Source organism: Sylvia atricapilla, chromosome 2 (assembly GCF_009819655.1).
Source record: "Sylvia atricapilla isolate bSylAtr1 chromosome 2, bSylAtr1.pri, whole genome shotgun sequence".
Classification (NCBI taxonomy): Eukaryota; Metazoa; Chordata; class Aves; order Passeriformes; family Sylviidae; genus Sylvia; species Sylvia atricapilla.
The window spans coordinates 51,458,830-51,475,117 of NC_089141.1; the positions used below are offsets into that span (position 1 = coordinate 51,458,830).

Genomic DNA, 16,288 nt, shown 5'->3' on the forward strand with positions numbered 1-16,288 from the left:
GAATTACCAGATAATATAAAGCAAGTCCATCTTGAAACAATAGTTTTGAGTCAGTATCACTTCTTATGAACTAGCAAAACACACAACATCTATACCACATACATCCTGGGGCATTAAAAAGTCTGTTTATAATAACCCCTGTTTTCAGTCTAAGAGCTCATACTTTTCCATTTCCCTTCTCACTTGCAATAAAGCTGAATTAATATTTCTTTTATTGTCAGGCAGCTGGGACAGCTCTACATGAATAAGCCACCTGAGTGCCATTTCTGGAGTCACTTACTCTTTAGTTCACCCAAATTCCCAGTACACAGTGAGCAGTTCCTGAGTGAAGGACAAGTGTTCATTATTTTATATTAAAGTAATTTAATTTTTACATGCATACACACAGGCACTCTGACCTGATCACCAACCTACTTTTGCTACCATTAATTCTCTGTAGAAAGCATGCACTGTATGTTTAAATGAAGGCCCTATTCATATTTATTACAATAGCAGACCACAACAGGTTGCAGATTGCCCATTGTGGTGCTCAAAAATGCTTAGCCCTAAATATGCCACAACGCATTAAGGATACAAAGCAAGGAGAACTGACAGTTTTTTAAATTGGCTTTAAATAACAGTTTCTCTCACAAAGCAGTGAGTCCATACAGGGCACAAAATTTGGAGGACAAGTAGGCAAATAAACTAAAAGGGCTGTTTGAGTGCCAGAGAGCAGAAATAGAAGTGAGAGCTCAGCAAAGGATACTGCAGGCCGCAGGCGCCCGCGCTGGTGCGGTACCCGCCCAGCCGCTGGCCACTCTCCGAACAGTGCCACGTGAAGTGTTTGTCTTGCCCCGTGCTCAACACCCACTCCATCTCCAGGACAAACAGAATCATGATGACCCTGCTTTGATGAGCTGAAAGATAAGCAGACAGACATAATCACATGGCAGAGAAGAACATGGGGGCAGACAACCATTGCAAATACCAACTGCACCCAACTCCTCCACTCACACTTCCCTACAGAAGCAGCTCGTGTTTAATAATCCTTTGACATCAGCTTCCACGGAAGCTTGTAAGGTCTCTGCTCTGCATGTTCAGCGTTTGCAGGAGAAAGAGTGGAAGCCAGACTTAATTCCTTCCATGCCTTTTGCAGTCATTTATCTTCTACAGCAGCATAAGTCTCCCCTCTATCACTGTATCATCACTAACAAAGCTGCCACTGTGGAATGGACTTGGGGTTCCATTTAAACCTCATTTGAGCTGTTTTTTTCACAGCAGTGAAAATGCCTATACTGCTGCCCCTCTTGTGAAGTTTTGGTGGATCTGGGCTGTGGTAGAATGATGAATTACAGCACAGGCACAGTGCTGCACCAAAGGGAAGTTTCAGCATTAAAAGGTTACTGGAATAAAATTTAAATAAAAGAAAATACCACAGCTGTGGTAGGTGAATAAAACAGCTGAAGGAATTAATTTCTACTGCTATGAAAATAAGGCCATCAAAAGGTTTTCATTAAAACAAGAGAATGCATGCTGGTTTTTCATATGAGTGACCCATGGGCTTGGTCATGAAATGCTGATTGAGCTGATATTCTAATAAAACAAGTGGCTGGAAAGACATACAGAACTATTCCCAGCTCTAACTTAATGGTGAATGCCACACTCCTCAATCTACAGCCCTACTGGTTCATTACCACTCTAAGACGCAGCAACATGTGTTGCAAAAACAGACTGCTTGTATTTGTTTGTGTAAAAGATGACACAAAAAAGGACTGAATATGTTTAGAAGCTTAAAACCAGCCCCAAGTCTCCATCTGAAATGCAGAGAATCTCAGAACAGTACAGGAAGATTGCTGTTTGCCCTTTACAAATATGCAGCATATATGAGAGCTGTGTTCAAACCCCACAAGGGAGAATTACCTGTAGGAAAGCAGGGGAGGCTCCCAAGAGGCAACACCAGCCCTGATCCCCACTGCTTCTTCAGACTGAGATTCCTTGAGCAGAACAGTCAATAGATGTATTGACACAACTTGCCATAATGCTGATTGGCAGCTAAACCAAAGTGTCAGGTGTGAACTGTGCCCAGATGCTTTCACCCTTGCCTATTAGAAGAGCTCAGATTTTGGCTGTCATTTCCACACACTTTTACATTCCAGATAAAAGCATGGGAACCATCCAGGAGTCCACCTGAGCTCTTTCAAATAATGCCATCTCCTCTCTACCCTTGCTTTCTCTGGGAAGAAATTCAGTGGCCCTGTGGGTGGCTCATGCTTAACTTTACCCATCTGCTGCTCTCTCTGGGAACACCTGCACCAGCCTGGAGTGCTGCACTTTGAGAGAGACACCACCGCTGCCACAAGCACCTCATGGGCTCACAAACATGTTCCAGGTTGTGTGAACCATCAGTGCCACAGACACACCCATGCATTTCCATGGGATGTGCAAAGCTGGCCAATATCAGACTGCTCAAGGCTTGTCCAGGAATGTTTCCTCAGCATGTGGCAAGTGCTACTGCTAGTGACAGCTTCTTACGGTTTGAATTGATTGTGAGGATAGGCTCCACTCAAGTCCCCTAAATCTTGCTCTACCTCCTAAAACTTCTAAAAGGCAGGGCTTGTAATTTTTGGTAGATGTACTGCCTGTGGATGCTGAGGCTGCTCTTTCTGGCAAGTAAGGAGTAGACATTAAAAAATGGTACTTGCCAAGAAGTGAGTGGGGTATACATGACAACTTTGCTTCTCCTCCCTCCCCAAAAAGAGCTTCCAATTCAGCACTCTGTTGTCCACCTGCTCATATTAGCTGGTGCCATCACACACACGCTGATGGCAGATATATCTGAAACAAGTGAAAGTGCACAGTGTAGATCATCTAAGTAAAGGAACAAGGAGAGGACAAATGAGAATAGAAAGTCACTTGTATTTAAGAGGGAATTTGACTCATGTGAGGCTTAAAGAACCAAAACATCAGAAGATTGCAAGCTGACAGAAGTGCAAGGAAGGGGTCTGGGCCCTAGGATTAACACAGGTTCAGCATCTTGAAGCAGCAAACAAAAAGCTGGTCCTTCTTCCACTGAAGATTTGATCACCATTTGTATGCAGAAAAGATGTGTAGCAAACAATTCCAAAGCTGCTCATTTGTAACAACAGCCGGATGGAGATGGGGGGATAGAGTGAGAATGTGGTCACAGCACAGGAAAACTCTCAACAGGCACCAGGTAAGAGCAGATCTGTGTAAGCCAGAATGAGAAGAGTGCCATTTGTGGGGAAAGATCATGCTGTACAGAAGGGAGAGAAGCAGCAGAGAGGAGGAAGGCACAGGTCCATGTGCAGCTGGAGGGCAGGAGGGAGCAGGGTGGCTGCTCTCCTCTATGAGAAAGCAGCAGTGAGCACTATGCAAAGGGCAGATTGGAGAGAGGATGGAAAGGCTGGGCCCAGAGAAAAAAAAGCTGCAGCCAGGAGGTGCACAGCAAGATGTCAGCAAAGGAAATGGAGGGTCAGTGCTGTGCATAAGAGTAAAAGTCTGAGAAGTATGGCCAGTACCCAGCCACACAGTGCTGGGCAAGAATCTCTTCTGAGAGGTTCCAACAGTAAAAAGTATCAGCAAACACCATAACAGAGGTGGAAATTGCAAGGAAGAAAAAAAAGCTTAGCATGAGCAAGAAAAGCACAAGTGAAGAGGCTGTGCTTAGGAGAAAGCAGAAGTAAGGGCATGATGTGAGCTGGCCTGAAAGCAGAGGGCCAGAGGGCCACCCTTGAAACAGGCAGGCTGCACAAAGCATGGGGCAGAAGCAGGTCTACAAATCTGGCTAGGCAGAAAAGCATGTGTCAAACAAATCAATAAATAAAACACTAAACCAGGAGCTGTTATCTCATCCATTGGGAGCATGGCAAGATGGTCCAGCTGCAAGAATCAAGATAGAGAAGGCCATGAAGAATGGGAAGCAGCAACAGCCACATGGACCAGCCTGTGAGGGGCTAGAGGGGGTCAGAAGCCAAGGCTGCTGAGGGGAGGGAAAGGTTTCTTGCAGGAATATGGGAGGAATTGCCCAGGGTGAGAACAGAGGTTGTCTACACCATCAGCTGGTGCTGTGACTGAAGAAGAGGGGATGATGATAGGGAGACAGACACACAATGAAAAAAATTAATTTCCCAGAGCATCCCAAATGGCACTGATCAAATGCTTACACTACTCCTCCTTATGCAAGGGAATGAGTCAGTGCCTGCAGGAGGCCAATGCCACAAGACTCACCCTGGAGTCCTGACTAATCCTGTGTCACATCCCCCATCTCTGCATTCAGATCCCTTTTGAGAAATAAGATTTCTCAACTCCAGACACAGTGTTGCAGCAAAACCTCCACAGAGCATGTCCAGCCATGTACACTGCCAAGGCCAGGCTCCATAAGCCGCAAGACCTTGCTGCACGCCCCCACCAAGACCAAAGCAACAGCCTATCCATGTGCTGTCATTCTCTGTCACCAGAAGGTCTTTTGAACAACATATTCATGGCTTTTCAAGACACAACAAATGCTCTTTAATCACTACAGCAGCCTCAGATATTTATAAATATACCTTTTTGTGGGAGATGATCAATAGCCCATCAGTCACTGGCCAAGAGCACTGCTGACCATTTATAAAGCTAGCAAATAAAAAACCAGCCAGCATGATTCAGCTAAAGCCACTTAGTAAAATTATTTACTAATTTTTTACTCTCCCTAAAATACTTTTGAAGAACATGAAGGTCTTACTTGAAAACTTTAGGCAAAACCTTTTAAAAGACTTTAAACAAATGAACCACTACAAGGCCACTATACCCAACAAAACCACCTATTCCTTTTTAAATTTAGTTTTTCCTTGTCCAGGGTTTTTCCAAGATGCCTATGCCAAGCCCAAAACTCAGTATGGCCACGTAAGGAAGGTGCACTGGAAGGATAGAATTGTGGAGGGAGTCCTACTGGACCATGCGAGGAAGGTCTATCTCTGTTGGATCTTGATATATCTACCCAAGAGACTACAATGCTCTTCCCTGCATATTGTCCCAGACAGCCATGTTGAAAACATGGCTCTTTCCTCCATGCTATGTCCCAGCTAGACTTTGGACCTAGTGAGGCTGCTGGTAAGCCCAGATGATTCACTAACACTGGTGTGAAGAGTGGATAATCCAGGAGCATGTCTTTTGGAGGGGGGTGGTGGGAGGCACTCTGCTGTGGAGCACCAGGCAGCCCCAGGTCATTGGTGCCCTGGAAACAGCGGGGAATCTCTTTGGGTTTTTATTTTTCTTTTTCCTGCCTTGTTCACTGCAATTGTGCAGGTGTGGACATCTATTGTACAGAGAAGCTGGCACCGGTTGTACAGAGAAGCTGTGGATGTCCCATTTCTGGAAGTGTTCAAAGCCAGGCTGGATGGGGCTTTGAGAACCTGGTCTACTGGAAGGTGTCCCTGCCCATGGCAGGAAAGTTGGAACTTATTGATCTTTATGGCCCCTTTCAACCCAAACCACTCTATGATCCTGTGAAAAACCTTCCCATGGTGAGACAGGTGGGCTAGGAAGGTGACTCTAGTTAGGAGTATGGTCAGCTGTACCACCTCTCCACTGATGTTAGTGGACACTCATTAGAATCCTTTGCTCTCCAATATTTGGGGAATCTGAGCTCTTGGGTTTCCCCCCAGGACAACTCATGGCGGTTCTCCATGACATCTTCCAATTCAAAGGCCTCCTCTAATGTCTGTAATATATCTGGCACGTTGCAGAAAGCCACAAGAACAGCTTTCATTTTCCTTCTTTTCTTTTTTAATTTTATAAGAGTTTTTCCCCAAACCTTCAGTGGGCTATCACAGCCAACTGGCTTTTCTGAAATACTGCCAAGAAATCCATTCCCTACTTCCAAAATTTTCAGCATTTTCCCTGAAGAACTCATCAAGAAAGTTGTTCTCATGCATATATTGTTCCGCACATACAGAAGAAAAGACCGCAGTTCATCCTCTTTGGTGCCACAACATTTAAATATGAAACTTACCTGCATTAAACTTCAGTGACTGCACAGCAATCAGAAATTTGGATACTTAACATCTGTACAGTCAAACTGCAGCAATCTTATATAGGATTCACATATATAGATTTTATCATCATTGTATATTTTTCTTCAGTTTTTAAAAGCTAAGAAAAAATGCAGGCATTCCAGCTTAATTTTGCAACACACCAGACATTCATGAAACCGTCACATGGTAGCCATGCTCTGCAAAAATCAAGATTCTCTTCATCCTTTAAAATTTAAATATTAAAAAGTGATCCCCAGAGCCTCTATTTAGAGATTTAAATTACCTTCTCAATCTTTCAAGTGACAAAACTCATAATACATGAGTAAGAACACATTTTAAAATGTATGTGAGAAATGTCAAGCTAACATGTCAGAGGCTTCCATACAGAAACATAATGCTTAGTATATAATATCATATCACCTCACAGTCTAACAGCAAAAAATATATGAGTAAATTGTCATATGTATTTGTTACATTTTTTAAGAATATGTGTGCAAAACAGTGTCCTTTAGAGGTCTGAAAAGGATAAATAGCTATGTTTCACACTAGTGAACACCAGTCTCTAATTAGAAAAGGTATGGATGGGCATTTCTTGACCTTTTACTAGGAGAGGTATTCACTGATAATCTTGTGTTTACTGGAACTGGCAGTTACTGAAATATAACCACACTAACCCCAAGAGCTTCAGCCTTAAAAGATGGGTTAGTTTCCTAAGTTGTTTCAGTAGATACACTGGATTACTGAAGATTGAAAATTAAAACTCCTATTCCCCAAACATGGATGGTCTGCTGTCTACTGTGATATTCCAAAGGAACATTTAAAAGGAAAAACAGAACATGAAACAGTTATTTTAAAAATCTTGTCATCTCAAAATAAAGCACATTATAGATCTATTGATAAATCCAGAATTTACATTAGTTAAAAAAAATCTATCATTGTAAGGAAATTTTCCATTCATACTTCTTAAGAAAACATTAATAAAAATTGATGACAATACAAACCAATTAACATGGATCATGGTTCTTACCCTGGTAACTTTTGACTAGTGTCATCTTGTTGTAATCTTCTGATAAAATGAATTCCTGAGGGAGAGGGAAAAAAAAAAAAAAAGAAATAGGGCTTAGAGATGTAAAGTGTTTGAGACTGTTTACATTTGAATACTTCACCTAGGTAAGCTCTCCCTTCTTCACAACCACAGCCCCATCTATACTTCTAATAATTTTGAGTACCAAAAAACCTGAATTATTTCACTTTTTAAACTGCTTAAGATGATATTATGAGTGCTCCTGAATGGAACGGACAAAAGAGGAAAAAAAGTCAAAAAAGCTACAGAAAAAAAAAAGTCAAAAAAGCTACAGAAATGACTGGCTGTGAGTTGAGGTGCTACAAAATAAGTAACCAGAAACATGGCAAACACCTGCTGCTCAGGACTGCCTGGGCAGAAACCGGCATGTGTGCACAGCTATGTGTGCCCACATGTACATTTTTGTATACACATGTATCCATGTGTGTACATACACTAACTACACACCAACCTGGACATTCAGGAAATGCAATATAAATGTATAAGAGAAGCTCCAAATTGCTCAGTCCAGACTAGGTACCAACAATACGTGATGGGAATGGAATGCATTTCAGGTTTCTGTTAAAGAGCCTCTGAGTGCTTCAGACAAACAGAAACGCAAACTTTTCTGTGTCCAGGCAAGAGCACACCTACAGGGATGAACTCTGTTGGTGCTGCTGTGCAATTTCCAATATGGCTTTTACATGGGGAAATGTTGAGCATGGCAGCTAAGAGTCTGTGTGGCAGCCCTGGCTCCTGGAGAAGTGTCGAGTGGGACTGGCTGACCACCCGAATGTTCCCGCAGATTGCTTTGAAGAGGAGAGTTACTCAAAACTGGGGAAACAGAATGGCCACAACCAAACTCCTGCAACATCCTTCTGGAGGAAACACCCAAGCAAATTGTAGGCTTTTGTGCAGCACCACATGAATTAGCTTTCAGAGGGCTGTCAGGTATCTATGTACATACATCACATACTCAGAGAAACACGAAGTAAAAATTAAGGTATGTAAAACTGCATCATTTTAATAATTTATGGCAAACTACACAGAAACTCCCTGTGCTAATCTGCCTCGAGGACAGAAGAAGTAAAACCTAACTCATTTAACCTGAAATAGGATAGAAAACTAAAACAAACATTACAAACACAAGATAAGCGAATCTGATAAACATACAGTTGTGAAATGTTCTTGTGCACATGCCAAAAGCACTGAGGGAACTGGACTTCAGAAGCCTACAGACTATGTTTAAGGCAAACCAAACATTTAATGCAAAAGAGCTAAAGCCCTTCTAACGCCCAACAAGCCACTATTTCCCCCCAGTTTCCAAACAACAATTTAAAAAGAAGTCACTTTGCATTTTCTGTTGGGTCACTGCAGGTAATCTGCCTGGCCTTCAGCACCAGAATTACTCAAACACATCACTTCTACTGCTTGGCAGCAAGGTGGAGAGGTTACAGTACTCATCTGTAGAACATCTACAGTACCCAGCTTCCAGAAAAACAACAGAGCAATTTGAGGCAGCTATGTATTCTACTCCCTCTATGTTTCATAAATTTGTTATAAATATGTTCTCTTAAATTGCTCTACTTCATCTTCCTTTCCTTAATCTGCTCCAGCTTCCAGTAGTTTTCCCTGGCAGCTGAGAACTACAGTGGGGAGTGTTACTTAAACAGCAGTAACAAATCAAGCTGGATTTCTATACCAGGGTCACATTAGCTCTACAAACCACAGAAAGTTTGAAATCTGCTGTACCTTTCCAGCAGGGAACTTGTTTTCGTTAACCATGGCCTGAAGAATATATATCACCACATTAAATGCTTCACTACAAAGCCTATTTGAAGCAGGACCCTTTCCTAGAATGCTAACTTTCTGCTATTGTTACCTAAAGAGAAATTGCTCTAATTTCTGCAACATGTGATGGGAAGATGTGTCTGCCTTTCCCACCAGTTTGGCTGTCCTTGTCTGGTGACTTCAGGTGGGATGTAGAGGGTGGATTGCATTCTCACTTTTATTTGCATTTTTCTCTTAACAAATTTGATGTGGCCATTCTGTTTTGTGCCCCACAGTTTCAGTGGAAGACTGAAAAGACTTTTGAATATCTCCATTATAATATAATAAATCAAACGTGCAGTTTGTAAGGTGTATCCAAATACTGATTACCAGTGCATTCTTTAATATAAACCACAAGTATGTATTGTAAGTACAATGCTCCATCCAAAATTAAAAACACATACAGTACAAGGTAAACATAGTTTCAGTTAACCTAAATACTGGATATAAGTTTTTTTCCTGAAGACTTCTTGCATTTCATTTTCTTCTTTGAAAGCATATGATAATTTGTGATGCATTTTCTAATCTTTCTGCAGGTCTCCCTGCTCCCCTTCACACTCTCTCATTCAATTTTAAGTTCCATTGCACTAATTGCCCTGTCTCTGTTCAGGCTGAATGCATTAGTTGTGTCACTAGACAGGTATTTTAGCACAGGGCACCTTGCTCAAGAAATTCATGCCCTAGTGCACATGCAGTGTATCATCTGCACTACAAAAACACCAGCTACATCTCTTTAACGTTGTACCAGCAGACGCTGGATTTTATCCTTGCCTACGTAGATGTTTTGCTCCTCTCAGAGCTGCTCACGCTCAGTTCTCATTAGGCAGCTTCTGGCTCTTCTTAATGAGCTGGAAAAGCTGGGGTCACCTACACAGCTCAGTCAGTGCTTGTTAACAGAACAGAGAAAAACTTCTGAGCCCTGTGTAAGCCCTTTTGCACAGGAGGGGTTGGGACACATCAGAACACTCAGGATGGTAAAACCAAACACCCTCCTTGCAGGGATTAAAAATAACTTTTCTGGCAAAATCACTCTTTATCCTTCAGAGGTGGTTTTAGAACTACTTTACTACTTTTTGTCATACTTAAAACATTAATGCTCAGTCTTGCCTGTTTCAGGTAAGCTTGTTATTAAAAAACAACTTAGTACTATGAAAGTCTTCACAAAGCACAAAGGAGAATTCTTGAAAACTGTCAAAATCCAGCTGTCCACTGATGTACAAAGACTCCCACCTATTCCTTTGTGTAGCACATCTCCCTCACACTGAAACACATGTACCCACCACAAACTTCTCTTGAGCAAAAGACTTCCATAAAACCTCATCCTAGAAATTGTATCAGCATCTTGTTTAAATAATTCAGGGTCCTTGGCCATGGGGTTAGGTGACATGGTCCAGGAAATAAGGAAGATCCATGGATTCCCAGAGCTTCAGGTGTATGCCAACTGATGAAGTTGGCAAAATGGAGAACTCTCCTTAAGCAACTGAACCCATTTCTGAGTTAATAATCTTTATATATTAGTTATGTGTTACCCATACACATGCTAGTTCCCACTCCAGGGAATTTACAGTCTGCTCTTTGATAGATTATGTCATTTTGACAACACACTACGAATCTCATTATAGGCTTGACTTTATCCTGTTAACACAAGTGACTGACTGCACTCTCAGGTCTTCCAGAGAACAACAAACTTGCTTCAGAAATGGAAGAGAATGAAAACTCTTAAATCTTCTGTCAGATGCTACATCTGTATCTGTTGGGGAAAAAACCCCAAACCTCTATAAATAATGACAGCATTTTCATTTTATTTATTATATAATTTCATTTCGTTTCTTGAGGTAAAAAATACTTTATTCCCCACAACAGCAGAGGGGAAGGTTGTACATCAGCAGGTAGAACATGACTCAGTCTCAGGTATTCAAAATACTGTTAATGGTCAAACTGGTAGACAGCTGCAAGATCAGATGAGGTAGAAAATGAATTTATCTTAATAAGTACCATTCCCAAGGTAGAATTCTGAAGGCGTTATTCTGGTGCTCTGTTGTCCTTGTGGCTCTGCTCAGACTATGTAACAGCTTCATATAGACTTAGGCATGGGCAGCAAAAAAAAGATAAATTTAATTCATCTTCAACTACCTAAAAACTAAATCGCTCATTTCAGTCTCCCCAGCAATGAAGAGAGAAATTTATGCCACTTCATAGCAGTTTCTAGAAAAAGTAATATGGGTGCATCCAAAGACAATCCATCTCTTCTTTACTGGCTGCAGAACCTAATGCTTAACTTTATCTAGGAAATGAGTTTTCATATAGACGTAATGAAGTGAGAAGTCTCATTTTGGCAGTGGTCTCCTGTTTACTGCAAGTGGAAGATCCTTCTTCTGTTTTTTGTGGTACCTTAAGAGCCTTGCAGCCATTAGAATATGGCTTTTTCCAATTCTGAGCATGGAATTTATATCCAGGATAAAATCTTTTGGCTTCCAAAAGGGATTTCAAGCACTCCCTAAGATGTCATTCCTTCTCAAAAACAGCTTTGCAAAGTATAAAAAAGCAGATCACAGAAAGTTTGGTTTCTTTACATTAGGTATCACCGCTCTTCAAGCAAAATGCTAGACAATCTTTACTCAAGACAATGGTGTGCTGTGCTGCACAAATGCTTGTGCAGCACTCATTCCAAGAAGTGATGCTGAAAGGTTAAAAACAATCTCTTCCTCTCCACAGAAGCAGAAGTTGCTGCCTTGTTTCACAGAAGAGGTGGCCACACAAGCTCACCTCAGGTGGCTTTACTGGAACTTCTTTCTGTGCCTATAGTGTTGCTGCCCGTCCTTTGCAAAATGCAGCAAATGCATTCCTGAGGTGCCACACAGCTTATAGAAGTTTCACACAGACTAAGAAAAAGTCAGTTACACTTTCTCATCTCCATTTACACCCTAAAGTACTTCCTTGCACTGTAAAAAAAAAATCACTTTAGATTATGTGTCACTGTCATGATTATCAGCTCAAAGCCCTTACTACAAATCCATTCTTTTTACCCAAAGTGCAGAATAATTGTCAGGGTTTTATTGGTATGGTTAGATGGTTTTCTGTTTGGATTTTTTTTCAGCCCTGCACCCAGCAGACACAAGTGTGCTGGACATTACAGAAGTGCTAATGTGGAGCAGCTGACTAATTCCCAAATATTTCAAGCTGCTCAAGCAAACTGCCTGTACTTTCCCTTTGAGGAAATTAAAATAAGGCTGCTAAGGTCACCTTGCTGCAGTAAGTTCTGTTATTTTGTGGTCGATGTGCCCTGCTTATGTATTCCTATGCTAAACTAATCATCACAGCTGGACCCAGGAAAGAAAATTTATCCTTTCCTCCAGAGGGTTGCTGTAATCCACGTTCAGGTATGGGGATGTTCTCTACATCCCGGTATTGCTGTGATTTGAAAACGGCGCTCCCCTTGCTCTTCCATTCCTACCTCCACCACTTCTTGCAGCACACTACAGTTGTGGCTTCTCTTACAAGTAAGTCTTAGGTTTACTACAGATGAAAACATTTCATCCTTTGTACAAATTTGTGGAGTGTATTTTCCCCTACCACACAAGTGCATGCCCCTACAGAGTACTAAATCAAGCAACACAGACATGCACTTCCCCCTTCCTATATACTTGTATCCAGAAGACTGGGAAAAGAAAAACCTAGCTTTGCAACAAATAGAAAAACCTAGCTTTGCAATGTCTGCCTTAGACGTGGCAATATAAACCTATAAATATCCAAAGTCACGTGTAGGTTTATCACCTGCATATCTCATTTACCTTTTTTAGCTTCAGAATGGAAAATATTTGACCTCATTTACTCTGAAGCATCCTCTGACTCTTCAAAACAAAATGCCCCCAAGACAAAGGATATATCTCCCATCATGCCAGAGTATTTAAATACCTTATTTACAGTTGCCCTCACATTCCTCAGAGGCCTGGTGAAAACAAAAGTGCTTAGTAAAACTGGCAAATTTCAGCTATTTCAGAGTGGGATGGAGAGAATTTCAGAGGTGCAGAAAATTCTCTGGAATTTGTCCCATCTCCTAGATACAAAAGGAAAAATCTCCTACAGGCACACAAAAATATTTCTGCTACTGGGCATTAATAGCTTTATAGGTCAAAACCTTCAGATCTTTGATGGAGCTTACAGGCAACAGCTAAAAGGGTCACATCCCCTTTCCCAAACACTGGCTTTAGTGCAGACAGCTGCCCTTATGCCAGCCTGGAAACACTCATTCAGTCATAAGGCCTATAAAGCAGAGATAACAGCAGAAAAATCTGAAGTGATGGTAAACTGATCCTCAACTGGAAGAGGAATCTATTGATGAAGCATAGGTAAAAAATACCTCTGACCCATAACTTTTCCACTCTTATGAAGTGATACAGCCTTTTATTCATTATCCCACAAGAAAAATCCAATTAATAAGGTCAACTGCTACCCTCTATTATAGATCCAACAGACACACTCCTCTTTTAATATTCTACTTCCTTTCCACATGTCTCTATCTCAGATGTTAATGAACCAAATCCCTCAGCAACCTCCCTGCCAGTTAGAAGCAACTCCTCTGAAGGGAAAGGAAAACAAAATCTGAATGCTAAAGTTTGGAAAAGCAGATAGACAGAGCAGAAATCCACCTTCCACCTCTAAGAAGATGATTTTTCCTCCTCTTAATTGCTGCTTTCAGAAAACTTTGGTATCAAGTAATTAACAAGTCACTTAAATTTAATAAAGCAACAGCTGTTTTTCTGTTATTTTTAAGAGATATGCAAATTAAGACAGTTTGTTGACTTGCCTAATAAATACTCTAAACCCCACTCAATGTCTTTGTGGCAGCTGGAATAAAATTTTTAATAATCTAACATTTTATGCACGACAGATTTAGTTCCACTATCATTAAAAAGTCTGTCACCCAAACATTAGCAAAAATATTCTCATCACATCATCACACACATACTTCTCAAAAAGGAAGCATTTCAACTAGAAATCTTTGGATGTACTTACTGAGATTGTACCATTGTCTAGACCTATGGACAGCCTTCTGGTTTCCGGGTTAAAAGACATGCATGAACATGGAGCTGAAAAAAATGAACATGTTGATGAAGTTAACAAAACTGCCATTCTCATTTTCTTGAAGTTCTGGAAAGCCTAAAATTAGCTAACATGCTTTATGATGCTGTGCAGCATTTTGACAAACAATAAACCAAAAGTGTTCATGCAATTCATTCAACCCTATGCTATTAGGACATGGAAAATCAGCTATTTCTTCTTCCAGTTCCTCCATTTTTTTTCTTACTAGTTATCTGTAAACAAGCCTTTCATAAAAGAGCAATGGTGCTGCTTTGATAAAACAGGCACTTGATATTTCAGTATAAGTCAGAGGTTACTTAGCTGAATATTTCAGGTTTTTACATTTGCTTGAACTACATTGTATCAGAGGCTTGCATCCTATACCTGCAGTAAGAAAATTCCCCAGTAGGAATCAACATATCAGCTAATATTAAGGACTGAGTTCAACTGTCCCCTACTCCAATTCCATCACAGACAGCACTATGACAGTATTACATACTGTGGTCAAAATAAAAGTTCATATCTAAAACTAGCCATTGCTTGATTACATTGATATTACTCTAACAAATATCAGGATTTACTCTGAAATTGCACACAAGATAGTCACAGTATGCTCCCTCAAGGATCTGGCAGGGTTTGTATCAAGGGTAAAACCAGGTTTCCTTGAAAAAATTCAAGAGCTGTGCTTGGTTTAATTGAAAAATTGTGAAGTTACATTCAGAGATCAGGAATTGCTTTTACTGCCCAACACAGCAACACGCAGCTGGGAATCCTGCTGTCCCAACAGAAACCTTCAGGAATTATTTTTCAGGAGCAATTGCCAACTGCAGCTAGTATAACAGTAAGAGTGCTTTATAAACCATATTCTTATATATAGAGTACAGTCAGATGCACTTTTAGTTCTGCCTTTATTCTCCCTCTTGATTTCTACTCTGTTGTGATTACTTGCATGTTTGTGTTACTAACAAGCTTGGAGTCCTCTCTTTTACAGTACTGTAATCCAGTATCTTCTCAATTTGTGTAATGTCCCTCTTAGGACTAAACAGCCCATAGCTTAGCAAATCTTCCTTGATAGTTTAATTGGCAGCAAAGCTGTATGAAGAAGAGTAAATGTTGACTGTTTAATAAAACTTGTTCCACCTTCAGTATTGATTCCCTTTTGAAATGTTTTCTGAAGGAGAAGTGACCATAAACAGAAAGCCAGATCCACATCCAGGCAGGCACCTCAGTTTATTTCTTTCCTGGAAGGACTGACTGAATTGAATCAATGAAAAGGCTTCAGTTCAAGGAAACTGACAGAAAGGAAACAATTAAATCAGGCCTAGTAACAGTGACAAAATGTACTTCTCCCTTAGAAGAGGCAAACTGGCATCATCCCTTCCAAAGGTGGTGCACTACTATCACACTGAGGCTTCTATGCCTGTAGCAGAATAAGAGTAGTAGAAAAAAAATGGACAGAAAGCTCTCCAATTCTAAGCATAATAAACATCAAATAAGTTTAAAGGCACTTAATGCCACAACAGGCACATTACACAACAGCTTTTGAATGCTGGACACAGCGCATACATTGAAAGAGCTACCAGTATCTCTGAAAGCAATGAGCAGCTCTAAGAGAAGTCATCTCAGGTAAATTAATTTTTTGAAGTATGTTTTTCCCAAACACTTCAGAAGAAAATGATGCAAGCAATTGCCTGGCATGAGCTCTGATTACAAAAGAAGTAACTTCTGAATTCCAGACCTGTGTGTACACAGTCATAGCAATGTAAAGATACTTATTTTCCCAAGGGAACTCTTCAGTAACATCATAGAAAAATCATTATGTCAGCACTAAAATTATGTCCATACCAACTACACTGATGTAGTCAGTTATGCCACTTGTAACAAGACTGTAGCAGTTTACTCTGGTAAAATTAAGACAATATTCAGGTACTTCAGCACTTAGGTAAAGTGTGAAGAAAAAAAAAAAGGAAAAAAAAAAAAAAGCAAAAACCTGAAACCTTAAGCTTCTGAGATATTTAAGACTCTTTAAAAAACTTACCCAGGAAAAATAACAGCACTCTGGATTATAACAGCTATGATTTGGATTTCAGACTGGAAAAAAAATGATCTGAACTACTATGGAGGACAAGCAGGATATTCCCAATGCAGAAGTCTGGCTGCAGTCTTTGTCTTAAATACAGGGCAAATACACACTGTTTTCTTTTGCCTTTGGAAAATAAAATATAGAGACAAATCCCAATTATATATTTCATGCTCTCAAAAGTGTGTCACCTTTATTAAATTCTTACAGAATCAGAGG

General features: G+C 40.5%; 1 protein-coding gene across 1 annotated transcript in view; it reads right to left on the bottom strand.

The window, feature by feature from the left end:
* The window catches only part of WDFY2 (WD repeat and FYVE domain containing 2), a 61,250-nt gene that overhangs the window by 10,747 nt on the left and 34,215 nt on the right, over nucleotides 1-16,288 (bottom strand). The window contains exons 3-5 of the mRNA XM_066313236.1: nucleotides 13,924-13,997; nucleotides 7,042-7,096; nucleotides 746-896 (exon numbers count right to left, since the gene is read on the bottom strand). Coding sequence (XP_066169333.1) covers nucleotides 746-896; nucleotides 7,042-7,096; nucleotides 13,924-13,997 — 280 coding nt within the window. The remainder of the gene's footprint in view (nucleotides 1-745; nucleotides 897-7,041; nucleotides 7,097-13,923; nucleotides 13,998-16,288) is intronic.